The sequence below is a fragment of the Perca fluviatilis genome, chromosome 5 (genome assembly GCF_010015445.1).
Source record: "Perca fluviatilis chromosome 5, GENO_Pfluv_1.0, whole genome shotgun sequence".
In the NCBI taxonomy this organism is placed as follows: Eukaryota; Metazoa; Chordata; class Actinopteri; order Perciformes; family Percidae; genus Perca; species Perca fluviatilis.
In genome coordinates this window covers 34,368,224-34,395,836 of record NC_053116.1, presented here as the reverse complement: position 1 = coordinate 34,395,836, position 27,613 = coordinate 34,368,224, and the positions used below count along the sequence as shown (strand labels likewise).

The window sequence follows — 27,613 nt, the reverse complement described above, 5'->3', positions numbered from 1 at the left end:
GAACCGCTACGTATTTTATCGGTGCCAATTACTTTGAATAAATACTTTAAAGTATACAGTACATTAAGTGTGTGAGGGCCCCTCTGCTTGGTTAACTCTGCTGTTGCTCTGCTTGCTGTCTCCAGGGCTGCACACCTGTTAGAGGTTAATCAGTGGCATGGGACACATCTGGCACCGGTGTGCCCCATGCATGTAAGCCAAGCACAACATCCATGCAGCACATGCTCATGCTGGAAGTGGACTACTGACTTTAGAGATTTCTCCAACCTATTTGTTTTGATGAAAATAAATCACAGTTATTTAGTATCCCTGTGTCTCCTGTTTTTGTTCTAGTCTAAGAGCCACTTACTGATACGTTGCAGTTGAGGCTGTTCCAGTTTTCATATGCTTCTGACAGACATTTATTTCTAAGCCCCTACAAAAGTTATATTATTGGCATTATTTTAAACCGTCAGTTTCACTTTCCTGTAAAAAGGTATCATTGAGCTAAAAAAGTAGTATTGAGCATATTGGGCAGCCATACAATATTTTTTTTATTTTTTGAAAAACTGATACAATCAAGCCAAAGACTTCCTGCTGTTCACAGGCCTCATACAGCAGGGGTCTGGCGACACATGATAACACCACCCTCCAGTGGTGTCAGAGAGCCATGGAGTATCTCATGCACACAGCAGATAAAGCCACTTCAGTACCATAGTGTAAAAAACAGAGTCACAAAGAATGAAGTCACAACATTCAAAATCCAATAGCAAACACAGAACACATACATTTTGAAAAAAAAAAAAATATCAAAATGAATTTATCTGGTAATCCATATAAGATACACCAAAACCACAAGCCCTGTAATGTAGCCTACATAGGTAATGAATAGTATATAGAAATGTCGAACAGAGCAATACAAATATGTAACACGCTGCAAAAGATCATGTTTTTTTCCCCCTGCTCATTAAACTGCTGAAAATAAGTGGTACTTGTTCTATTGATCTTGACTTCAGTACCAGCACACTGTAAGAGGGTTAGGATCTGGTGCTGTGGTTCGAATGTTGAAATATGCCGACAGTGGCACGGACATGACACTAGGGCTCACAGTGTGAATATGGGTCATGTTGTCTGCATCATAGAAGGACAGCGTCTTGGATGTGCAGTTTAGGTGAATCCCAATCTTTCGAGGTCTGGCTCCAACTACGACCTTTGTGGTTATATTTGAACTACAGATGGCATATTCTTGTTTATCATATTTCATGAAATTATCTTTTATCCCGAGTTCCCAATAGTTAATGTGTCCAACCTCTATTTCCCAGTAATGCTGCCCTGAAGTGAACTCATTGACACTAAATGCATGGTTTGTCATCATTTTATTGTTTTTACTTTCCTGTGTGGGATAATAAAGTCGATCCAATTCTAAATTTGAATCCGAATCCGATTCTGTGGTTAAGCCAAAACCAGTGGCTGTGGTTTGGACTGAAACTGGTTTGAAGCCAAATAAAGAGCCTGTGGTTTGGCCTGATCCTGCTCTAGAGCCAAATGAAGAGCCTATGGTTTCGCCTAATCCTGCAGTGGAACCAAATAAAGAGCCTGTGGTTTGGCCTGATCCTGCTCTAGAGCCAAATGAAGAGCCTATGGTTTCGCCTAATCCTGCAGTGGAACCAAATAAAGAGCCTGTGATTTGGTCTGATCCTGCTCTAGAGCCAAATGAAAAGCCTGTGGTTTGGCCTGATCCGTTTACAGAGCTAAATAAAGAGCCTGTGGTTTTGCCTGATCCTGCAGCGGAACCAAAATCAAGGGAGAAACCCGGTGGAGCCTGGTTGCTTTTGAGAGTACAAAGCAAACTGCGGCCATCATCAGACACAGTTAAGTCTGTACTGTTGCTTTTGAGTGAGAGCAGCTCTGCTCGGGGCTGGATCACCTGAAGCATCTCCTTCCACATAAAGAACTGCAGATGGCTTTCATAAGGCCCCAAAGAGAGAGAGGTATTCACCACGTGGAGATCATTTGCTCTAGGCCGAAATAAATGCTCTGGAGTCACTGTGCTGTTACCCTCAGTCCAGCTCTTTAAGAACTTCTCTGAGTCTTCAATGTTCACTACTGATTTCAGTTTTCTCTCCAGCTCTCTGCTCTCACACAAAGCGGTTTCTATAGCATTTAAACTCACGACCATTTTCTCAACAGCATCTTCCTCTCTGTGTTTCAGCTCATTCTTTAGCTCATCTTCTCTCTTTCTCAGAAACTGGTGCATCTCCTCAACCTGTCTGTGGATTTGGGTGGTCAGCTGCTGAGACTTCTCTTTGGTTTTTGTTATTTCTTCCCTCTGTGTGTTCGCTAGGCTCTCTGTAGCGAGGATATCACCACAAAGATTCTCCATGCCCTTCTCCAACTCCAGTCTGAGAGATGCAGCTGCTTCTTTGATTGGTTTAAACTTGTGTCCTTCATGCCTCTCCCCATCGCGGCATATGATACAAGCCAACTGCTGATCTGTGACGCAGAACAGTTTTAGCTTTTCTTCATGCTCAGGGCACAGCTCAGCTGACTGTAAAAAAGAAAGAAACATTTGTTTATTAGTTAATGCAACGGCTAAACGATGATGACACATGAAAAAAAATGTGGCCAGATGCAAAGCAGTGAAAGTGGCTGTAAAGAAACAAATGTTAGGGATGATTGCAATTATTTCCTCTGAGTTTATTCAATATTTGCAGCTCCTACAGAGTGACAGGTTTATTTAGGCCTGAAACGTGCGTGGATATTACTTTAGGGCAGTGTACAAACCCCTGCGTTGAAAATGTTACTTCATTAAAAGTATGTAAGAATCATCAGTAAAATGTACTAAAATTATTAAAAGTAAAAGTACTTAATGCAGAAAAATCCTCACATTAATTGGAAACGATCCAAACATTTCTGTGTTTTTAATCGGTGAATCATTTCAGCTGCACTTGTAGGCCGATATATTGTTATAATTTATAACAAAACATTGTAGTTTATAAATTACATGTGTTTTGTGTGCACAAATCTTATTTTGTCACTAAAGCTGTAACAGAGTAATGTAGTGGAGTAAAAAGTACAATACTTCTCTCTGCAATGTAGCGGAGTAGAAGGAGAAAGTGGCACGAAAAGAAAAGAAAAAAGAAAATTTGTAGTAGTACAGTACATGAGTAAATGTACTTAGTTACATTCCACCACTGCATTAGCCTATATATTATTACAAAATGATTATTTATTATTATTAATAATAATAATAATAATAATAATAATAATGCTGCTGCAGGACTTAGCCTACCTACAATATGATCTGTTTCGACATTTAAACCTGCAACAAGCTCAGCTGCTGACTACATACAGGGTTAACAGTAACAACATGTTGCATCATCCCATACGGAGTCTCTTGACTTTGGAGTGGGATAGTTTGTCTATGAAAGCCATTCTCAAAAAAAAAAAAAAATAGCCTAGCACCTAATGCACAAATATTAAATCAGTCCATTTATGCCAAGATATAGGCTTGCTTATTTATGAATACTATGAATGCATCTTTTTTTTCTTTTTTTCTTTTAAACCACATTCACATTTCTTTTAGAGGACTGATACAGCCTGACATAATTAAAAACTGTGGACAAATAACGATGCACTTTGGAAGGGCTGATACTAGGTCTGACGCTGCACTGTTTACAGTTCGCAGTGACCGAAGGCAAAACGTATAATGATACAAAGCGTAAAATGTGCACAAGGTCCCGAAATTATCAACATATGTCATCCATCACTGGCTTATTGGATATGACATAATTGAAACTACTACATATTGTTGCATTTTTTTTTTTTTTTCTTTTCACTGTTTCTTTGGCCTTTTCTGCGAGGCTTTTCAATATTATGTGAAGCTTTGTTGTTAGAACATGCCACATGTGTTGGAACAGCTGTGCGACACTGTGGACACTGGGGCTGTGTACTCAGAACAGCTGTAATACATCCTCTACAGAAAGAGTGTCCACAGAGAAGAGTCACTGGATCTGTGAAGATAGTCAGACAAACTGGACAAGTCAAATCTTCAGAGTAAAAAGCAGACGCCATGGCTCACGTCTACCTCCCTCTCTCTTTCCTCTGCCAGATTGGCTGACTTTAAACCGTCAGTTTCACTTTCCTGTAAGAAGCCACACCCCATGTAGCCTATCACTGACTTCAGTAGTCATTCCAAGTTTTCGTAGCCAGATAATCAATCCAAAACACCATGTTACCCAACAGAATTACAAATCACTTAGATCAAACAAACTAGGAAAAGTATTGTTTGCTTATTTTCTAGTTTCATTAAGACTTGTTCAGAGGTCTGTGGTCTGGGGTACTTAGATTAGTGTAACGCCACACTCTAGTGGCCAGATGTTGAAACTGCTGGTTGGTGTTGGTGACACATTTCTCTGCACTGAGCTCAGAACTCTTCACACAGTTCATAGCCTGGTTGACACCAGACCCTTCTCAGTTGTAACTGAGAGTGGGTCTGGGGAAGGTTAATTTACAGCCCATTTTGAAAGGGGCGTCACCAACAGACACCGCTCAAATGCCTCTCTGGGCGCAATTGGATAGTCCTTCAACCAATCAGCCGATCCGGCTGACGTAGCAGCGTCAGCGGCATCAACGGGTTGCTGCGGTTCGGTGGCCGTCATGTTGAATGTAAACAAAAAGCTGCTTGCCGTCGCTGCGCTATCGTCATCGTGTAAAGCCCGCCTCAACGGTTGTGATTGGTTTCTTGATTTGGAGAAATTGGAAATGGGCTTGAATGGGCTCTTGGCCAGACTGACTTGCAGAGCAAATCTCAAATTTGCCAGAAGTTCGTCAGGGTTTTCCCAGGCTACACAGTTCATGAAGCTCAGCACAAAAGTGGATCTCACATCCAAAAGATGTGTTACAGTGATCAACTCTTGTGCCAGAACACAACAACCTAAAAGACACTAACAGCAGGTAGTATTACAATATGTATCATTATACTGTCCTTGTATCTGTTATTTACATTGTTATTACCATAGGTAAAGTCTATATCCACAACGTTCCACTTCCGGGATTGTTCAGGTGCTGCCGGAAAGTCCGACGGATGTCTCCCATTTCGGCCGGATGTCTGTTACTTTCCACGTTCTTTGTGTTGGCATTTTAAACTCCGGTGGATTTATGAGGACTATGGTTAACTGCTCCTCAGATCTCTGCAGGGTAAATCCAGACAGCTACCTAGACTACCTGTCCAATCTGAGTAACCGACTAAAACAAGTTTTGAACGGCTACGTACGCTCCACCAAAAAACAGTTCCTTCCGAGGCTATTTTGCAGCGGCACCGCGGGCTCCGTGCTGCGCTTTAGCACCCGCCAAGACGATTGTGATTGGTTTAAAGAAATGCCAATAAACCAGAGCACGTTTTTCTCCCATCCCGGAATGCTGTGTGGACTTGCCAGACCCTCCTCCGCAGCTCTGTGGAGGAAGGTCTGGCAATGCGAGACTACCATTGGTATAATTGGTATACACACAATTCTTATACCACACAGTAGAAAAACAATGGTTTTCCTGACAATACTTTTCTAGTGACGCTTCTCGGTGTGATTGGCCCCTGAATATGCCTTACAACTTCAGGGTTTTGCTGACCATTGTCGGGAGGCCCAAAAACGGCTTGATTCTCGTGAAATGTTTACCCGGCATAGATCAATTTATTTCAGCTGAATGTCACAATTCCCCTGAGTTGATTGTAGGGTTATTCAGGTCACCTGTTGCCTAGGCTGTAGCTACTGACTCCTAAATAAAAATTGAAAACAGCTTGGTGCATTTTGCTCTTGGCCAATCAGGGTGTGATGACGCCCTTTCTTTAGGGCTTATGAAAGGTAGGAAATTGCACAGCTGCGGCCTTCTGATTCTTTCTCGACTTACTGCAGAGCTCATTTTATAGGATAATGTCAGCCAGAAACTCTGGTCACTAGGCCCTTTTGAAACTTCTTTTCCGTTTGCTTTCTGATTGAGTGGTGACTTTTAATATTCTGAAATCTAGCTTGAGTGAATATTTAAGAAAACCTTTCCACTAGGTTAACTGAATCAGGGCAGATCTTAGTGCTATTTGTGCAAGAGTTTGTTTTCTTGCCTTAAGGCTGCAGGCTTTATTTTCCTTAAAGCTCCATTGTGTAATTTTCTGAGTTGATTCTTAGCAAAAAAACCTTTGTTCTTTCACAAATATGTGCTCATTCATGTGTAATTATTTCCACCAACTACTCAAAGTATTCTCGTACGCATAGAATCTGACATTCAGAATACATTGGAGAGACTCTATCTTTAAAATATGTTAGCCAAAGAGTGACATACCTTTTGCGTTTCGCGCTTTTACACTCACTAGCACCGTGACGAATGCCAGGGAGGGGGTGAACATTACTCAGCGACTGCGATTTGAAAGTCGGTTGAAGATGGAGCGCCTATCTAGGACATGGTAAACTAGGTAATGGAGGTGCTAGAAAGTTAAAAAGAGAATTAAAACGACAACGTTACAGTCAAAGCAACAAGACCAAAGTTAATATTGGAGTGGCTTTTCCAAGATAGAACTCATAAGGAGCAATTGAATTCAATCCTGAAAAAAAGGATTTTAAAAGGGACGCCGAAGTTGCCTGCTTTCTTCTCGAAAGGTAATTCAAAGATTTGTAGTTGCTTGGTTGCATGGTTGTGCATTATGCTAGAACGTTGTCTAAGGATACTTTTCCTCGCCTCAATGATGAAAAAGGATTGTCTACCTTGTAACATAAATGTAATCGTATGTGTCTTGATTTCACTGGCAGACAACTCTCGTCATGTGCAGTTGTAACACAGACTAGCTGGAGATACTAAGAGCTAATTATTAAGACTAATTAAGACTGGCTGCTGCTCAGTTGATCAAGTTGTATTACCACATTGCCAGGCTGGTGGAATTAATCTCAGCACAGATAGAATGGCTATCAGTGCCACATAGGCCATAAGCACAAAAAGAAAAAAGAAAAAACAGTACATAACTCCTTTTGTGTATTTATCAAAAGTGTGGGTTTAGGGAGGAAGCTCTGGTTAAGGCGTTCTGTCCTGTTCCTATGATCTTAGTCTTACATTGCCAGACCTTCCTCCACAGCGCTGCGGAGGAGGGTCTGGCTAGTCCACACAGCATTCTGGGATGGGAGAAATACGTGCTCTGGTTTATTGGCATTTCTTTAAACCATTCGCAATCGTTTTGGGCGGTGCTGAGCGCCGGACAGAGCCGCGGTGCCGCTGCAAAATAGCCTCGGGAAGGAACTTGTTTTGGTGTACGTTCAAAAGTTGTTTTAGTCGTGCAACAGAAAACTCAGATTGGACAGATAGTCAAGCTAGCTGTCTGGATTTACCTGCAGAGATCTGAGAAGAAGATAACCATAGTCTTTAGAATTCAACAGAGTTTAAAATTCCAACACAAAGAAAGAGGAAGGTAACGGACATTGGGCCGAAAAGAGGGCCATCCAGCGGAATTTCCGGCGGCAAAGGAGCAATCCCGGAAGTGGAATGTACCTTCTGTCAGAGGGGGAGACGCTGTATAAGATTGAGCCGGGTGGAGAGGGTCCTCTGTGATTTGGATTGCTCGTGTATATGGATAAGAGTTTGGGGAGTTTGCTGCCCATGATGTTTTATGCTTGATAATTCTGTCCTTTTTCTTTGTTGTGTGTTTCCATACTAGACTCAATTGTGACAGGATGCTCTGGATTGTGGCTGTGTGAAATTGGACCAGTTAGACCTGGCTCTGTTTTTTTTGTTGTTTTTTTTGTCTCGGGAAGCAATGTGTCTGTAGGGCTTTTTGCATTTAATTGTTGCCATTGAGGTCCTAATTAAGGTTAAATGTATATGCCCGCCAGGCCCAGGTGTTCCTAATGCCGCTGATTACCCTGCAGGTGTGCAGCCCTGGAGACTGAAAGCAAAGCGAACCACAACAAGAGAGGCAGTCACAGATGCCTCCATCTGAGTTTCAAGTGATTTTTCCAAAGATCCTTTCATTAACTTACTGTAGTGTTGGTAGTAAATTAACTGAAATACATTAGATCATAATTGAATTATAGGTTCAGCAGAATATTAGCATAGTTAACACTTTCCCCCACAATTTTTTTGTTTCTCTTTTTGTTTAGGTGCCCTGTAATTACAAAAATACTTTAAGCTTAAAGTGGCAGTACAATGGCTCAGTGGTTAGCACTTCTGCCTCACACCAAGTTGGCACTGCAGAGTTCGACCCCCGGTCCGGGCCTTTCTGGGTGGAGATTGCATGTCCCCACCCCCCCCCGTGTTTCCGTGGGTTTTCTCTGGGTGCTCTAGTTTCCTCCCACCATAAAGACATGCATGCACAGGCAGCGTAATTTACAGGAGGGATAATAATCCAGAATTTTTGGGAATTTTATTTGTATTGCACTTTACATTTCAACAATCTCAAAGTGCTACAGAGCATATAATAATACATTTTACTTAAAAAAATATAAATATCAAGGTTAATAAAATAGTTAGGAGAAAAACCTATAAAATACATTTACTAAAAAGCTTTCTTGAAAAGATATGTTTTGAGGTTTCGTTTAAAAACATCTGTAGATTGTGGGGCCCTCAGGTGTTCAGGGAGGGCGTTCCACAGCCTCGGAGCAGCAGATGAAAAGGCCCTATCACCCATGCTGCAGGGCTTGGTTCTGGGGACTTGGAGGGTGTCTGTGGATGCAGACCGGAGGGTGCGTGAGGAGGTCTGGCGGGTGAGGAGTTCTTGTAGGTAAAGGGGGGCATGTCCATGAAGGCACTGATGGGTGAGGAGGGAGACCTTATTCTATTCTGAGTGGAATAGGGAGCCAGTGAAGATATTCCAGGATGGGGGTGATGTGATCGTGCTTGCGTACCCTCAGGATCCTGGCAGCGCTGCTCTGGATGTATTGTAATCTCTGGATGCTCTTGCCAGAGATCCCGATGAGGAGTGCATTACAGTAGTCCAGCCTGGAGGAGATAAAGGCATGGAGAAGTTTCTCTGCATCTGCCAGGGTGATTGTTGGACGCAGTTTGGCAATGTTCTTAAGGTGGTAGAATGATGTCTTACAGAGGGGTTTGATGTGGGTGTCAAAGGTGAGTTGAGGGTCCATTTTAACACGCAGGTTGGTGACAGATGTGGAAAGGGAGATGTTTTGGCCAGAGAAAGTGATACTGGTGATGGTGGAAAGGCGGAGCTGATGTGGTGTGCCAACTAAGATGGCTTCTGTTTTGGAACTATTTAGCTGAAGAAAGTTGAGCTTCATCCATGCCTCTATCTCCTCCAGGCAGGTAGTCAGTGTGGATGTTGGCAGGGCAGCAGAACAAGTGGGGGTTGTCCTGAGGTAAAGCTGTGTGTCATCAGCATAACAGTGGAATGATATACCATGTCTGCTAATTAATTTTTCAAGGGGGAGCATGTAGATGGAGAAAAGGGTGGGGCCCAGCACAGAGCCCTGAGGGACACCACAGGTGACATTGTGGATGTGACTTTGCCCAGGGCTACTTTCTCGGTTCTGCCAGTCAGGTATGAAATTAACCAGTTGTGAACATTTTCTGAAAGTCCAATGGTGTATTGCAAGTGGTGGAGGAGGATGTTGTGGTCTACTGTATCAAATGCAGCTGTTAGGTCCAGGAGGATGAGTAGAGATGGGGAACCAATATGTGCTGCCATCAGGAGGCCGTTGGTAGCCCTGACCAATGCTGTTTCTGTGCTATGGCCAGGGCGGAAACCAGACTGAAACTTTTCAAACAGGTTATTGTGTTTGAGGTGATCATGAAGTTGTACTGCAACTGTTTTTTCCAGAACCTTTGATAGGAATGGAAGATTGGAAATGGGCCTGTAGTTGGAGAGAACTTCTGGATCCAGAGTGGGTTTTTTCAGCAGTTTTTAACGCAGATGGGACATGGCCAACCATGAGGGAGTGATTTATGATCCTGGTAATGAAAGGAGAGACAGCCGAGATGTTGGCCTTCAGCAGGGCTGAAGGGAAAGGGTCCAAGGCACAGGTGGATGGCTTAATTTTTCTAATGATGTTCTCCACTTCTTCCTGTGTGGCATTGGAGAAAGAGCAGACGGGCTGGCCACTCTCAAATGGTGGGTTGGCAGTTGCTAGGGGAAGGACAGCATTGGCAGAGAGTTGTGAGCGGATGTTCTTAACTTTTTGTTTGAAAAAAGTGATGTGCATGTTGCACCTCTCCTTGGTGGCCTCAGAGAGGGAGAGTGAAGGGGGTTTGAGAAGGTGGTTTATTGTTTAAAATACTTGTTTGGAGTTCCCGGGACTGTTGTTGATGATGGTGGAATAAAACTTGGACTGTGCATCCCTCAGAGCTTCTGCATACGCCCTCCTGTGTTCCCTGTATGCCTGTTTGCGAGTCCAGAGGCCTTGAGCCGCCGCTCAAGGACACGCCCAGCTGCCTTCATTTTTCGCAGCTCGCAGGTGTACCAGGGAGCTGAGCGCAAGAACGAGACTGACCTGGGTGTTAAAGGGGCGTGGAGGTCCAGAAGACTGCTCAGGGACTGGTTGTAGAAATCCACAGAGTCAGCAACAGAAAGGAAGTCGGTATAGCCGGAGGATAGAAGTCGAAGGTCCAGGGCCAGGGCATACGCATTGATGTTTTTCAGCTTTCTGAAATGGATCTGTCGCTTTGGTTTGGTGTGGGGGGAAGGAAAGGGCAGCTCCATTGACACGACCTTATGATCTGAAACACCAAGATCATAAACCTGTAGGTTGCTAATGGGGACGGAGTTAGAGATAACCAAATCAAGTGTGTGTCCCTTGGAATGTGTGGGGACATCAACATGTTGTTGTAAGTTGAGGGAGTCTAGCAGCTGAAGTAAATCGGCAGCGGGATGAGATGATGGGGTATTGACATGAATATTCAAATCTCCCAGGATTATGGTATTGGCAGAGGTAGTACAGAGTGTTGTGAGAAGATCAGACATTTCTGGGATAAAAGCAGAGTTGGGTTTAGGGGGGGCGGTAGATAACAAGAACAGTCATGGGAAAGGGGGGCTTACATTTAAATCCAAGACATTCACATGAAGATGTTGCAGGCAGCGAAATGGTGGACAACTCCAGGTCCTGTCGGTGAATGACCGCTAGGCCACCACCACGACCAGTACTGCGAGCTGCCTCCAAGTAACTGTAACCGGGGGGACAGGCTTCATTTAGGGTAGTGTAAACCTCTGGCTGATGCCAGGTTTCCGTCAGACACATGAAGTCAAGTCCTTTTTCTCTGATGTGTTCTTCAATCAGTGTAGATTTATTGTTGATGGATTGTGTGTTAAAAAGATCAAATGCGAATGCAGTGATCCCATGCTGGAGTGCAGAGGTCTCGCGATATTTCCAGTGTTGATAGTAGCTCGAGCGACGTAGTCTGATGACGCGTCAGACATGCGACCGATGACCAGAGAGATGGAATGCAGAGCAGCTAGGCTGGTTATGGAGGATGAACTTTCGACCGGAGCCTCTATGTATGTAACGAGGACGGCGAAGAAGTCCAAGCTCTTTGATGATGGAGATGTTAAATCCAGGTGTGGTTGCAGGATTTAGTCGTCGGAGTTGCAAGCTGGAATAGCTGAATGCCATACTGACCAAGAGGGATGCTAGCCAGACAACGTTAGCAGGCAACATTAGTACCAAGTACTGGAACGGTGATCGGAGGGGAAAAAAGTTGTCCATCAAGGCGATATGATGGTTGGATCCAGAGAGCCCTTTTTGGGTGGAACAGGGTTGACATCTAGAAGTAAGTCTGCGGCAGGTAGGTGTCTAGCTACCTAGCTTCCCCACCCGGTATAAGAAGTGGGTGAAACATAGGATATGAAGTCCAGAGAAACTAGTGCACAGGGCTAATAAAATAGCACAAGCGCAAAATATCACAAAAACACTGGAAAACTAAAAGAGCAATCAAACTATTTAGCGCAGTTAAAGATCGATGTGGCCGGGGCGAACAAACAGCGCAGCGTCCTCTCCCCTGTCAAATTAGAACATGTATAATCATGTATAATCATGATATATATAATCATTTATTTGTAACAAGAGAACATATGAACACTGATGTATTGAAATGTATTTGATATAGTAGTATATTAGTAGTATTCTACTATATCAATGTATTGATGTATCACAAAGGTTTCTTTGTGATAATGCGCCAGCACCTGCTAAAATAGACATTACATATACTGTGGTTTGACCTAAGGGTCACAGAGACGGCAAATGTTCAGACATAGAAGCGGGAGAGCGACGAGACATACATCGCACCTTGACAAGTTCATGCAGACGTTTCCTGCTCTTAAGGCTTCATACATTTTACCCTTTTAGCTGTTCCAGTTTTCTAGGTGTCAGACACTGTTTGATCGTTGGGTTTCCTCTTCAAGTGTTCTTTGTTTTCTGTGTGTAAAGGAGACTGACTTTCTGCATGTACTTTGAGAGCTCTTTCTCTGCACTCTGCAGCAGTGCGGTGAAACAGCTGTCCACTCTCGAGCAATAATACTTAAGAGTTAATAAGACTCTTCCACATTGCACTCTGATGTTTTGTGAAAGTTGTGTTTCTGCTTGAAAGTAATAAAACAAACAAAGACAGTTTTATTTTCCTCATCTTTTGATATTGAAGACAGCTTTACTCACTCTGCTGCATGAAACTTCCACCACAAGAGATAACTCTTGTTATGAATTGATACTATAAATAAAACTGAAATTAATCAAAACTGGCCAGTGCCACCCCGCCCATAAAGCTATTACAATTTCCTTTACATAAATACGGACGTTTGCACAATAAATTGATTCAAAAACGCTACAAAATGTTGCAGAAAAATTCACCAGAATGCAGGAAATGAAATGTTCGTAATGTCTCCAAATTGAAATTTGCAGACATTACGCCCCCCCCCTTCAATGTTGAACCCAAAGTTATGCCCTTGCATGCATGCTAGGTAACTAGGACTACAGTTGAAAATAAGCCATCTGGCTAACATTGGTGTTGATTTACGTGCATTGTCTTAATCAAATAAATAAATTGCATTTATTTCCCTTTTTTCTTTAAAATGCCCAACTGTTACTCCCATAGTCTTGTTTTCTCCCACTGTGCATACATTTAAGTACCAATAGGAACCGCTACGTATTTTATCGGTGCCAATTACTTTGAATAAATACTTTAAAGTATACAGTACATTAAGTGTGTGAGGGCCCCTCTGCTTGGTTAACTCTGCTGTTGCTCTGCTTGCTGTCTCCAGGGCTGCACACCTGTTAGAGGTTAATCAGTGGCATGGGACACATCTGGCACCGGTGTGCCCCATGCATGTAAGCCAAGCACAACATCCATGCAGCACATGCTCATGCTGGAAGTGGACTACTGACTTTAGAGATTTCTCCAACCTATTTGTTTTGATGAAAATAAATCAGTTATTTAGTATTCCTGTGTCTCCTGTTTCTGTTCTAGTCTAAGAGCCACTTACTGATACGTTGCAGTTGAGGCTGTTCCAGTTTTCATATGCTTCTGACAGACATTTATTTCTAAGCCCCTACAAAAGTTATATTATTGGCATTATTTTAAACCGTCAGTTTCACTTTCCTGTAAAAAGGTATCATTGAGCCAAAAAAGTAGTATTGAGCAGCCATACAATATTTTTTTTATTTTTTGAAAAACTGATACAATCAAGCCAAAGACATACTGCTGTTCACAGGCCTCATACAGCAGGGGTCTGGCGACACATGATAACACCACCCTCCAGTGGTGTCAGAGAGCCATGGAGTATCTCATGCACACAGCAGATAAAGCCACTTCAGTACCATAGTGTAAAAAACAGAGTCACAAAGAATGAAGTCACAACATTCAAAATCCAATAGCAAACACAGAACACATACATTTTGAAAAAAAAAAAATATCAAAATGAATTTATCTGGTAATCCATAAAAGATACACCAAAACCACAAGCCCTGTAATGTAGCCTACATAGGTAATGAATAGTATATAGAAATGTCGAACAGAGCAATACAAATATGTAACACGCTGCAAAAGATCATGTTTTAGAAGTAATTTTCTCATTTGTTGATGTATTCATTCTATTAATCTACTGTGATATGGAGCTTGGATTTTGCCTCTTTTTTTTCCCTCCTTTCTTCTGCTCATTAAACTGCTGAAAATAAGTGGTACTTGTTCTATTGATCTTGACTTCAGTACCAGCACACTGTAAGAGGGTTAGGATCTGGTGCTGTGGTTCGAATGTTGAAATATGCCGACAGTGGCACGGACATGACACTAGGGCTCACAGTGTGAATATGTGTCATGTTGTCTGCATCATAGAAGGACAGCGTCTTGGATGTGCAGTTTAGGTGAATCCCAATCTTTCGAGGTCTGGCTCCAACTACGACCTTTGTGGTTATATTTGAACTACAGATGGCATATTCTTGTTTATCATATTTCATGAAATTATCTTTTATCCCGAGTTCCCAATAGTTAATGTGTCCAACCTCTATTTCCCAGTAATGCTGCCCTGAAGTGAACTCATTGACACTAAATGCATGGTTTGTCATCATTTTATTGTTTTTACTTTCCTGTGTGGGATAATAAAGTCGATCCAATTCTAAATTTGAATCCGAATCCGATTCTGTGGTTAAGCCAAAACCAGTGGCTGTGGTTTGGACTGAAACTGGTTTGAAGCCAAATAAAGAGCCTGTGGTTTGGCCTGATCCTGCTCTAGAGCCAAATGAAGAGCCTATGGTTTCACCTAATCCTGCAGTGGAACCAAATAAAGAGCCTGTGGTTTGGCCTGATCCTGTTCTAGAGCCAAATGAAGAGCCTATGGTTTCGCCTAATCCTGCAGTGGAACCAAATAAAGAGCCTGTGGTTTGGCCTGATCCTGCTCTAGAGCCAAATGAAGAGCCTATGGTTTCGCCTAATCCTGCAGTGGAACCAAATAAAGAGCCTGTGATTTGGTCTGATCCTGCTCTAGAGCCAAATGAAAAGCCTGTGGTTTGGCCTGATCCGTTTACAGAGCTAAATAAAGAGCCTGTGGTTTTGCCTGATCCTGCAGCGGAACCAAAATCAAGGGAGAAACCCGGTGGAGCCTGGTTGCTTTTGAGAGTACAAAGCAAACTGCGGCCATCATCAGACACAGTTAAGTCTGTACTGTTGCTTTTGAGTGAGAGCAGCTCTGCTCGGGGCTGGATCACCTGAAGCATCTCCTTCCACATAAAGAACTGCAGATGGCTTTCATAAGGCCCCAAAGAGAGAGAGGTATTCACCACTTGGAGATCATTTGCTCTAGGCCGAAATAAATGCTCTGGAGTCACTGTGCCGTTACCCTCAGTGCAGCTCTTTAAGAACTTCTCTGAGTCTTCAATGTTCACTACTGATTTCAGTTTTCTCTCCAGCTCTCTGCTCTCACACAAAGCGGTTTCTATAGCATTTAAACTCACGACCATTTTCTCCATAGCATCTTCCTCTCTTTGTTTCAGCTCATTCTTTAGCTCATCTTCTCTCTTTCTCAGAAACTGGTGCATCTCCTCAACCTGTCTGTGGATTTGGGTGGTCAGCTGCTGAGACTTCTCTTTGGTTTTTGTTATTTCTTCCCTCTGTGTGTTCGCTAGGCTCTCCGTAGCGAGGATATCACCACAAAGGTTCTCCATGCCCTTCTCCAACTCCAGTCTGAGAGATGCAGCTGCTTCTTTGATTGGTTTAAACTTGTGTCCTTCATGCCTCTCCCCATCGCGGCATATGATACAAGCCAACTGCTGATCTGTGACGCAGAACAGTTTCAGCTTTTCTTCATGCTCAGGGCACAGCTCAGCTGACTGTAAAAAAGAAAAAAACATTTGTCCATTAGTTCATGCAACGGCTAAACGATGATGACGACACATGAAAAAAAAATGTGGCCAGATGCAAAGCAGTGAAAGTGGCTGTTAAGAAACAGATGTTAGGGATGAATACAATTATTTCCTCTGAGTTTATTCAATATTTGCAGCTCCTACATAGTGACAGGTGTATGTAGGTTACATGTACAGTGACAGTTTACATGCATGCACGTATTCATGTTTAGAATAGAGTTAAATTTTCTATAGGCCTGAAACATGCATGGATATTACATTAGGGCAGTGTACAAACCCCTGCATTGAAAAGGTTACTTAAATAAAAGTATGTAAGAATCATCAGGAAAATGTAACGATTCAAAACAGTTCTTTGTTTAATCGGTGAATCATTTTAGCTGCACTTGTAGGCCGAAAACATTGTAGTTTATAAAACTACATGGTTTTGTGTGCACAAATCTTATTTTGTAAAGTAATTAAAGCTGTCAGAGTAATGTAGTGGAGTAAAAAGTACAATATTTATCTCTGCAATGTAGCAGAGTAGAAGGAGAAAGTGGCACAAAAAGAAGTACAAGGACCTCAAATTTGTAGTAGTACAGTACATGAGTAAATGTGCTTAGTTACATTCCACCGCTGCATTAGCCAATATATTACAAAATGATTATTATTATTATTATTATTATTATTATTATTATTATTATTATTATTATTATTATTATTATTATTGGGGCTTTGGAAATTATAGTGTGGTCTAGACCTACTCTATCTGTAAAGTGTCTCGAGAACCCGTTATGATTTGATACTATAAATAAAAAATTAATAATAATAATAATAATAATAATAATAATAATAATAATAATAATAATAATAATGCTGCAGGACATAGCCTACCTACAATATGATCTGTTTCGACATTTAAACCTGTAACAAGCTCAGCTGCTGACTACATACAGGGTTAACAGTAACAACATGTTGCATCATCCCATACGGAGTCTCGTGACTTTGGAGTGGGATAGTTTCTTTATGAAAGCCATTCTCAACAAAAAAAAAGAAAGAAAACATTGCACATAGCCTAGCACCTAATGCACAAATATTAAATCAGTCCATTTACGCCAAGATGTAGGCTTGATTATTTATGAATACTATGGAGGCATCTTTTTTTTTTTTTTTTTTTTTTTTTAGAGGACGGATACAGCCTGACATAATTAAAAACTGTGGACAAATAATGATGCACTTTGGAAGGCTGATACTAGGTCTGACGCTGCACTGTTACAGTTCAGTGACAGAAGGCAGAACGCATAATGATACAAAGCGTAAAATGTGCACAAGGTCCCGAAATTATCAACATATGTCATGCTTCACTGGCTTATTAAATACTGACTACATTGCCCATATGAAAAGACTCAAACATACCTCTGCTTTCTCTTCCCCATTGTCTCTCTTTCTCTTCTCTGTTTCTTTGGCCTTTTCAGCGAGGCTTTTCAATATGTGGCTGGTTGGAAGACATGCCACATCTGTTGGAACAGCTGTGCGACACTGTGGACACTGGGGCTGTGTACTCAGAACAGCTGTAATACATCCTCTACAGAAAGAGTGTCCACAGAGAAGAGTCACTGGATCTGTGAAGATAGTCAGACAAACGGGACAAGTCAAATCTTCAGAGTAAAACGCAGACGCCATGGCTCACGTCTACCTCCCTCTCTCTTTCCTCTGCCAGACTGACTGACTTAAATGACTGGTTAAATGTATATGCACGCCAGGCCCAGGTGTGCCTAATGCTGCTGATTACCCTCCAGGTGTGCAGCCCTGGAGACTGAAAGTGAAGCAAACCACAACATGGCATGGAGGCAGTCACAGATGCCTCCATCTGATGCTACGTTTACACGTGGCCGGCTATTTTCATAAACGGACATTTCAGCCTCTCAGTTTTCAGAAAAGTGTTCGTTTATATGTACCCGTGTATATATGCCGTCAATGCCGTCAAGAGCATGCCAGACCTGTAGGTGGCAGTGTAACGAGAAGCTCAAGCCCACGTTAGCCAATCAGAATCCCGACAATAGCAACAACAGCAACCAATCACCACCTCTTTCTCTCTCTCGGCTGCCTAAACCTCCGTTTGTCTCAGTTTACATGCAAACATGCAAACGAAGTTTTCCAAAATCTCCACTTTGGCCGGAGTTTTTAGAAATAATCGTTTTCTGTGATTAAAAACGGGGTTTTCCACACTTTCCCCCCCAATTTCTTTGTTTAGGTGCCCTGTAATTACAAAAATACTTTAAGATTAAAGTGGCAGTACAATGGCTCCGTTGCAGGCTCCAAATTGGCACTGCAGAGTTCGATCCCCAGTCCGGGCAGGGCCTTTCTGGGTGGAGTTTGCATGTTCTCCCCGTGTTTCCGTGGGTTTCCTCTGGGTGCTCTAGTTTCCTCCCACCACAAAGACATGCATGCACAGGCGTAAGTTACAGGGGGGATAATAATCCAGAATTGTTGGGTCTTTGTAAATTACATAGCGTGGTCTAGTCCTACTCTATCTGTAAAGTGTCTTGAGATAACTCTTGTTATGAATTGATACTATAAATAAAATTGAAATTAATCTAAACTTGCCAGTGCCACCCCCACCTCCCCCCAAAAAAGCTATTACAATTTCCTTTACATAAATATGGACATTTGCATCATAAATTGATGCAAAAAAAGGTACAAAATGTTGCAGAAAAATTCACCAGAATGCAGAAAACTAAAACAAAATTCCAATTTGGAGACATTACCTCCCCCAATGTTGAAACCAAAGTTATGCCCTTGCATGCATGCTAGGTAACTAGGACTACAGTTGAAAATAAGCCGTCTGGCTAACATTGGTGTTGATATAAGTGCTTTGTCCTTATCAAATAAATAAATCACATTTCCCTTTTTCTGTTACTCCCATGTTTCCCATAGTCTTGTTCTCTCCCACTGTGCATACATTTAAGTACCAATCACAACCACATACATTAAGTGTGTGAGGGCCCCTCTGCTTGGTTAACTCTGCTGTTGCTCTGCTTCCTGTCTCCAGGGCTGCACACCGGTTAGAGGTTAATCAGTGGCATGGGACACACCTGGCCCCGGTGTGCCCCATGCATGTAAGCCGAGCACCACATCCATGCAGCTCATGTTCACTCATGCTGGAAGTGGACTAGTGACTTTAGAGATTTCTCCAACCTATTGTTTTGATGAAAATAAATCACATTGTTATTTAGTATTCCTGTGTGTCTCCTGTTTTTGAGTGAGCCACTTACTGATACGTTGCAGTTGAGGCTGTTCCAGTTTTCACATGCTTCTGACAGCAATGCCATTGTGACTGTCATTTATTTATTTCTAAGCCCCTACAAAAGTTAGGGATGTTTCTGACATTGGATGGGCATTTAAGTGTGTTTTCAAGCAACCAAAGTAGATATACTGTGGCTAAATATGCACATAGAGCTACACACTGTTGAGAGGTCATCGAACTGCATTTCATATTTCATATATAGAAATGGGCTAATGAAGGTGACACACATTTGTTATGGTCATTGCCAAACCACAGAGCATCATCAGTCATAGTGGTTACTTGTCTGTCGACTGCTGGTTCAGCTTGACTCTTCAGCTCAGCGATTGGCCCAGAGCTGATAGCACCACAGGGGTTGAACATCATTGGATAAGCGGATCTCCTCTCACTTCAGTGAATCCTAGGTATAGAGGGTTATTAATGCCAAAAGCAAGAAGCAGGAGAAGAAAATAAATAGGAAGACAACATGTGAGTGTGTAAACAATATAATTTCATCAGAGAGCTTGTTCCTATGTTCATTTTTATTGTTTTACCCAATGAGCACAAGGGCCCCCAAGTGTCACTAAAAGGTTATATGCAGAGGTGAAATTACTTTGCAAATCGAATTCCAAATTGAATAAGGATGGCAGCAAGGAAATGGATATGAAAATGAGTTGCCCTTTTAAATGCCATATTAAAAGCTGTGTTCTTTATTCGGTTTGTTGATTCAATAATTAAGTTCTGTTTTTGAAAACGGCATTTTCAAATAGATTTTTGAATTCTCTTTTTTAATTTAAGAATTCATTAGTGTGTTTTAATGTAATTATTTACTGTTTTAAAGTTTAGTTTGGAAAATCTTTTTATAGTGCCTCCATTTAATAATGAATTAATGAATTGATTTGTAAACCAATTTATGAGGTCCTGTTTTTTGGGGGCTTTTCTGCCTTTAATTGATAGGACAGCTAGGTGAGATAGGGGAGAGAGAGGGGGAAGACATGCAGGAAATCGTCACAGGTCGGACTCGAACCCCGAAGTATATGTGCGCCTGCTCTACCCACTGACCAACCCGGCCACATGAGGTCCTGTTTTTAATGTACTATTATATTAAATAAAGAAATGCTCTATTTCAATTTCCATGTCCCTTGATGTCTTCCATAGCCTCTCCATGCAAACAATAATATGCATTCATTTGTTTTGTCATATTTATTTTTCTGGTCTGAAGCTAAAAGCTCATCCTCTTTGGTGGCATCAATCACCCTCCATACCGAAGGGCTTACACCGCGGTTACAACTCGCTCGCTCCCTAAAAGAAGGGCGCTAACCACTGTACAGCGTTGCAATTATTTATACCACTTTTGTAGCCTTTTTCCCCCACGAGACACGTCACGAATGACAGAACGTTATGTGAGAAGAACGGACTAATACACGTGTAACTATTTCAAGGTAAGCCTCGTCATTTCATGTGATTTTTTTAAACTGAAGGATGCGCTCCGTGGTGCGGCTATTCTGCTCAGCATCAGCAGCGTGGGTATCCATCCATGTATTCACATGTCCAACGCTGAAACGGTTGCCTAAAAATACATTCACTCTGTAATCTGCAACATCTTGAGCTATACCGATCATAGGTGAAGATTTGGTGACAGAAACGCTGCCTCTCTGTATCATTTCTAGGTGTATCTATAACACTTGATATGCTAAAACGAACAAAGTGCTTGTTCATCAACAGCATCTGGTTGCATTAATCCCTCACATGGAGCTTTCTCTAATCCATGGCTATGCTCTGTCATAGCCTACAATACTGCGCTGTTCCAAATATTGGAATGTAACAAACACACCGCAGTAGCCTAGCTATAATTCAAAACAACGCTTTAATAGGCTATGTCACGATTATTAGAAGAAAGTGATGACTCCTTCCTTCATTGCAGTTATATGCTTTTTTTATTGTTAAGTAAATGCAGAATAGAATAGGATAGTCTACCCCGTGGCGAAACTAACGCAAATCACAGATCTCATTCCCAAATCACACAGTGGCCGTGCCACGTGCCTTTTGATTTGTTAATGGCTCAAATCGATTAGGCTACCTATAGCCACAGCTGTGTGCTAACGCATTCCTCCATGTATGCCAGTGAAGCCAATAAGGGTTCCCATACAGGGATGGACCACTGCTGGGGTTCCCTCAAACCGATCCCTAATCATGTGATCATGCATTTTTTTTAATTTATTTTTTTATTATTCCATTAGACAGTTAAATTCACTTCCAACGCCACACACACACACACACACACACACACACACACACACACACACACACACACACACACACAAAGCAGTCGTGGGTCTTTCGAAGCAATGGCGCTCGACTAGTGTGTCTGTGTTACATCAGCTTCATGAAATGCACGTGCAAAACCGCTGCAAAAGCCCTAAGGAGCGACATTTGTGGTGTGTGTGTGTGTGTGTGTGTGTGTGTGTGTGTGTGTGTGTGTGTGTGTGTGTGTGTGTCGTCTGTCGCGTTCAGGCGTTCTTTCCCATAATACGCCTCACACCTGCGCCTCGGGGAGACTGACTGAGCATGCTTGATGGGCTTCACGATGTGATGCAGCAGACAGCAGATATGCATCACAGAACATCGGGGGAATTCCCAAACTGCGAGCCTCTGACTCATATGCGTTTGGAAGGAGATAGATCTAATAAAAAAATTGATTTATACTCAAGTTGTGCGATGTGTAATTTATTAATACCCTCTAGAGAGAGAGCCTATATGGTATTTCCCATATTAGTTAAGATAGAATTTGTGATGTTTCTTTCAGATAATAATAATAATAGCCTAATAATAGTACTTCCAGTCTTTATGCTGAGCTAAGCTAGCTGTCTCATGGCTTTAGCTCAACATTCAACAGACAGAAATGCTCGTAGCCTAATATCAGCTCTCTCTCCACTCAAGTGAATAATCGTATTTCCAAAATAGTGAACTATTCCTTTAAAGGAATAGTTCACTGTTGGCTGTAGGTGGGCCAACGCATTTTTTGTCTCAGTGCAAGTAATTAGTTTTGTTTTTTTTTTCTTTTGTTGGCTCACTTCTACTCAAAACATGCTAACCGGCAACATAGGATTCCATTCACTACGCTAAGCTAACTAGCGGTTGCACCGGACCAAAACAATGCATGCACAAAAAATGCGTTGGCCCACCTATCTACAGCTAGGGGAGACCGTGATAAGCCCTATTTCAACAAACGCTGGCGTATCCCTTTAAGAAATGTATCTCCAGATGTCTTCAGGGCAGGTCAGAGAGGCAGCATGGTTCTGGTTAGGAGACTAATGACGCTTTCCCACTGCTTGTGCCAGCTCTACTCTATTCGGCTCGAATCGACTCGGCCGCAGTGCCAACATCCTCCGTTGCAGATTTAGTATCGCCTCATGCCTGACTCCGGATTTCCACTAAATGCAGAACGGCTGCGGACCGGCTCCGCTGCGTGTCTCCTGCGTGCTCCGCCGTCCGTCAATACCCACCGGGTCCGGATTTGTTGCGGCACGGCTGCGGCCATGACTGACAGCTGTAGTCACGAGGACCCACAAAGTTCTCGCGAATTGAGGTTGAATAGAACCACAAATCCAACATCTTTCCATCCAGAGGAGTAGAGGGGAAACAGCTCTGTGCTGTGTTTTCAAGCTGTAGTGCAGGGAAATATGATCCGCCATGAACACGGTGTATTTTATTTTGAAAATTAACCGGATGTTTATTTTGTTTCTGTGCTCGACTTCCTGTCCCGGACTATCTGCCTATCTGCTGCGGATGCACAGAACGTCGAAGGTGTGTTGTTTTTTTACTCTCTGCAAGAAACATTTTGTTTCAAAAGAAGCTGGAGCCAGCAAAAAAAAAATAAAAAAACACCACTGGCTAAACTATTTAAAAATGGCGGGTTTGTTCAGGACAGCCCCGTCTGTGGCTAGCAATGATGACCCAGTGATTAGTGACGGTTCTCTCCGACCAATCAGTAGTCTGCAGGTTTTCACGTCACCTTTTGGTATCGCCTCAGCTCGCTTGGAACCTCGACTGAGGTGATACTAAAAGAAGTACCTGTTGGCAGGTACCAGGGACTTTTTTTCGTAATGGAAAACCAAAAAAGGCGAGTAGAGTCGAGGCGAGTCGAGCAGGTACCATGTAATGGAAAAACGCCATAAGTCACTGTCCCTTTCCAGATATTAACTTGTTGAGGTCCAGCTGGCAGACAGGAGTGGTGATAAAGGCTACCATGAGCTGCCACTGGTGCCATTTGTCTCCTCTGTGTGTGTGTGTGTGTGTGTGTGTGTGTGTGTGTGTGTGTGTGTGTTGACCAACTGTGTAAAATGTGACAAAATGAGACCAAATATGAGGAAACATTTCAGTTTAACTGAACTCTGTTCTATGTATTATTACTTGGGTTTTTTCTGATACCGGTGCTAAAATGATACTTTTAAATAGAACGGGACCATTAATTCCCGTCAGTGTTGTTTCTCCGACGACTCCAAAAGCGGCAGTGGCCATGGTGTCTCGCAAAGACACCTTTATTCTGAAACTGAATTCTGAAACAAAGTGCAATTAGTCTCCTCTGTGTCTTTAGCTGCAGACTGTTGTATGTCCCGATGTTGGAATCCTTTCGAGTGAAATACAGCCACACGCTAGACCGTTTGGCTGACACCATTTTAACCGTGTTTAATCCAGCTACTAGGTAACTGTAGGCTAACGTTACTTGCTGCCCAGTGTCGTGTTAACTAGCGTCACGTGCAGTGATGCTTCTGTTGCCTGTAACATCTGTTTCCAAGCATCAGACGGCGCTGCAGGCATTTAAGTGGCACCGAAATGAGGCACCAAAATCTGCATTGTCATTCCGTCCGTTAGATACCGGTTGTTAAGGATGGGGTCGGGTTTCGGTACCCAAGCCTACTTATAACCAGGTGCTATAAGCTGTTCAGCTTATAGCACCTGGTTATAAGTAGGCTTGGGTACAATGAACAATGCTTCCTTTTCAGTTTGAAGTAAAACCATGATGTTACACTTTTGTTACGTGTGAATATGCAGGCTTGTTTCACAAAAGTGAGGCACCTGTGCACTACACTAAAGTCACTTCTAAAAAGACCATAAAGTGTGTCTTTGTGTGTAGGCTGTCAACATTGACTCAGCATTTCCTGTCAAACCATAAGAGACATATTTGTCCTGTCAACGGTTGAACTTCCTCTTCATTTCGTTTTCGCTCGTTTCTTACACCTCACCACAGCTGCAACAAGCTGTTCACTCACGCCTCCGTGCGCGATTTAATCCGTCAACAAAGGTGTATTATAATATTACACTGACTTGTGTGATGCACCATGTAAAAATCTCAGGCTGTTTTATCTGTATTATTAGCTGTATTTTCATAATGACAGCATAGTGATTTCACAGGGAGTTCTCTTTAATTTGTGATGTTTCTTTCAGAAAATAATAAAAGCCTAATAATAGCCTAATAATAGCACTTCCAGTCTTTATGCTGAGCCCTATGTTCCCACAGCTAAGCTAGCTGTCTCATGGCTTTAGCTCAACATTCAACAGACAGAAATGATCGTAGTATCAACTCTCTACTCTCAAGCGTATTTCCAAAATAGTAATAGGAAATGTATCTCAGATGTCTTCAGGACAGGTCAGAGAGGCAGCATGGTTCTGGTTAGGAGACTAAGTCACTGTCCCTTTCCAGATATTAGCTTGTTGAGGTCCAGCCGGCAGACAGGAGTGGTGATAAAGGCTACCATAAGCTGCCACTGGTCGCCGTGGTGATAAGCATTGTGCAGAACTAATGCAGTTTAAATGACGAGATTGTCTGACCCAGTTCACAGAAAACAGATGGGGGGGCAGAGCAGGATACAGGACTCACAAATGCGCCACATGCAGCGTCGTGCACATAAGTGGCAATTAAGTTATGCAACTTTTTAAGTTAAGCCATGAAATCTCAATGGCACCTACCGTATCATGGGTTAACATACCACGTTATAGCCTTACTATCTGTTGGCATATTAGTCTTTGCATCATTGTATCCGCCAAGTCAGCTACCCATGCCTGTTGCAGTACAACCGGCGGGGTTCAAAACTGTTTCATGAGCCTCATTCAGTTGTGCTGAAATGATTTAACAAACCAGTAAGGGACTGTATGAAAATGATTGGGGTGGAGAAGGGGGCTTAATCTTATTTTTCATTTTATTAAAAAAATCAAGACCCTCCCCATATGTAAAAATATAGCATGGCAAACCGTCACTTCTTTAAGAGCTGCTAAATAAATGTTTATTACAGCCACAGAATGAGTGAAGGGCGCATCACATCAAGCAACTCTGTGACTGATGGACATTTTGCAAAGTTTTCACCCCACTCTGGATTCCAAATAATGAAACTAAATATGAAATAGATTGGAATGATGTTAAAGAGAGCCGAAGTCCATTTGTCAAATTGTCATACAATGCACCACTTGCTACTAAATATTGAAACCTTTGGGATTTAAACAAATGCAAACAATGAATAATTTGTTAGCATACAAAAAGCTACAGCAAGGCAGTGCGGGTACTTTCGTCATCTTAATTTGGTTTAATCTGTATCCATAAAATTCCCAAAAACTCTTTTCTAAAGTCATTTTTAGTTGTCAACTATTAAATGAATCAGCAACTATTTTGATTATCGATACTGTTTGATTTATTGTCAATAAAACAAAAAGGGAAGAATTCTCTGATGCCAGCTTCTTGAACGTGAATATGTTCTAGTTTCTTAACTCATGACAATAAACTGAATATAGTTGAGCATTGGACAAAACAACACATTTGAAGACGTCATCTTACATTTCTTTTACATAATATACAGACCATATTAATAAATATAAATAGTCGTTAGTTGCAGCTTTACTGTGCTCCTTATTAAAGCCTAGTTGAGACTGACTTAAGCTCATCTAGCACAGCACCAGCAACACAACGAGCAAAGAAATAGAGAGAGAGCTGTATGTATGTGTATATGTATGTATGGAAAAGTGTGCAATGATGAGGCGTATATGTGGTAGAGATGAATAGCAAGAACAACGTAGAATACATGGTCCTGTGCACCACTTGTCACTCACTGAACAGATATAGAAACATCACTTTTAGTAGGACGGTAACAGTAACACTGCTGTCATAGGTGTCCTCTGAAATAATGGTGCGAGAGTGGAGGCAAGTTCCTGAAAATATGATTAAGAGACTCGACCACATCCTCTCACCCTCTAGCCTGCGGTGCCAGATGAACCTTGTACCTTTTGAGATCAGGGTTTCTAACTGCGCTCTACGTGCACTTTAGTCTGTACTCATTCTTTTTTTAATGACCTTTTGGCTTTTTAAGGAAAAACAATTCTAAATTCTCTGATTCTAGTTTGTGGATATTTTCTAGTTTGTTCACTCCTCTTTTAAAGTAATCTGAAAATCTTTGAGTTGCGTCATTTTGAGGACGTCATCTTAGGTTTTGGTAAACACTGATTGACATTTTTCACAATTGTCTGACATTTTATTGACCAAACAACCTAAATCAAGGAAATAATTGACATATTAATCGACAATGAAAATAATTCTAAGTTGCAACCCTATTTTTTTTTACAACACACATTTTCATACAATCATTTCCCTCTAGCACCCTAGTCTATATCCACGACGTTCCATTTCCGAGAATGCTCCGGTGCCACCGGACAGTCTGCCGGATGACACTCTTTTTGGCCCCATGTCCGTTACCTTCCGCTTTCTTTGGCATTCTAAGCTCCGGTGGATCTATGAGGACTATGGTTAACTGCTCCTCAGATCTCTGCAGGGTAAATCCAGACAGCTAGCTAGACTATCTGTCCAATCTGAGTTTTCTGTTGCACGACTAAAACAACTTTTTAACGTACACATGTTCCACCAAAACAAGTTCCTTCCCTTCACCGGGGCTCTGTGCGCCGCCCATGGCGATTGTGATTGGTTTGAAGACATGCCAGTAAACCAGAGCACGTTTCTCTCCCATCCCGGAATGCTGTGTGGACTAGCCAGACCCTCCTTCGCAGCGCTGTGGAGGAAGGTATTGCAAAGCGAGACTATGTGTTGATTGACCCATCCACCACCCCAACCAACCTCGTTACGCAGACTTTCGGGCTTTCATACTATTCACTACCGTTGTCGAAATACTACTTCATCTTACAGCGCCGCGGTCGGGCTACTGCTATGCCCGGTCCCATACAGACGCTAAAGCACGATTTTTGTTTTGGTATCCGACGCTGAGAGCCACTGACCAAGTGTCAGTGAAATAAGTGGTAAAGTAAGCAAAGTGCGACCAGTCATTCTCTATACTAAAGATAGCGCATTACAAGCAGCGACAATGGTATGAAACGTACACATTTCCTGTCTCCTAAATGAACGTTTGGAAGTGTAATGTGGATGGATGAAAAGTTATATTTGCATAATTTATTAAAGCTTTAGTGCATACGTTTTTTTTATATTAATGAACGTCTGTTACATTCAAGCCATTGCCAAATGATTTGCTACAAAGCTAATTAAGACTATCAGCTC

General features: G+C 42.1%; 3 protein-coding genes across 4 annotated transcripts in view; 1 reads left to right on the top strand and 2 right to left on the bottom strand.

The window, feature by feature from the left end:
- Positions 1–507: 507 nt before the first annotated feature.
- On the bottom strand, positions 508–4,181 carry LOC120559035 (nuclear factor 7, brain-like). Its single transcript, XM_039800459.1, has 2 exons — positions 3,883–4,181; positions 508–2,527 (listed from the first exon to the last, which is right to left on the bottom strand). The coding sequence occupies exons 1-2, from the start codon at positions 4,051–4,053 to the stop codon at positions 992–994; spliced, it is 1,707 nt and encodes a 568-aa protein (XP_039656393.1). The 5' UTR covers positions 4,054–4,181; the 3' UTR covers positions 508–991.
- On the bottom strand, positions 508–17,491 carry LOC120558750 (nuclear factor 7, brain-like). The gene is made up of 3 exons (XM_039799953.1): positions 17,196–17,491; positions 14,127–15,770; positions 508–967 (listed from the first exon to the last, which is right to left on the bottom strand). The coding sequence occupies exons 1-2, from the start codon at positions 17,460–17,462 to the stop codon at positions 14,151–14,153; spliced, it is 1,887 nt and encodes a 628-aa protein (XP_039655887.1). The 5' UTR covers positions 17,463–17,491; the 3' UTR covers positions 508–967; positions 14,127–14,150.
- A 2,842-nt stretch (positions 17,492–20,333) lies between these two features.
- The window catches only part of slco4a1 (solute carrier organic anion transporter family, member 4A1), a 41,906-nt gene continuing 34,626 nt past the window's right edge, over positions 20,334–27,613 (top strand). Inside the window, exons 1-2 of one of the 2 annotated variants that reach the window (XM_039799952.1) lie at positions 20,334–20,504; positions 22,860–22,869. The gene's annotated coding sequence lies outside the window, so the exon portion shown is untranslated. The remainder of the gene's footprint in view (positions 20,505–22,859; positions 22,870–27,613) is intronic. The other variant, XM_039799951.1, reaches the window with a different exon arrangement.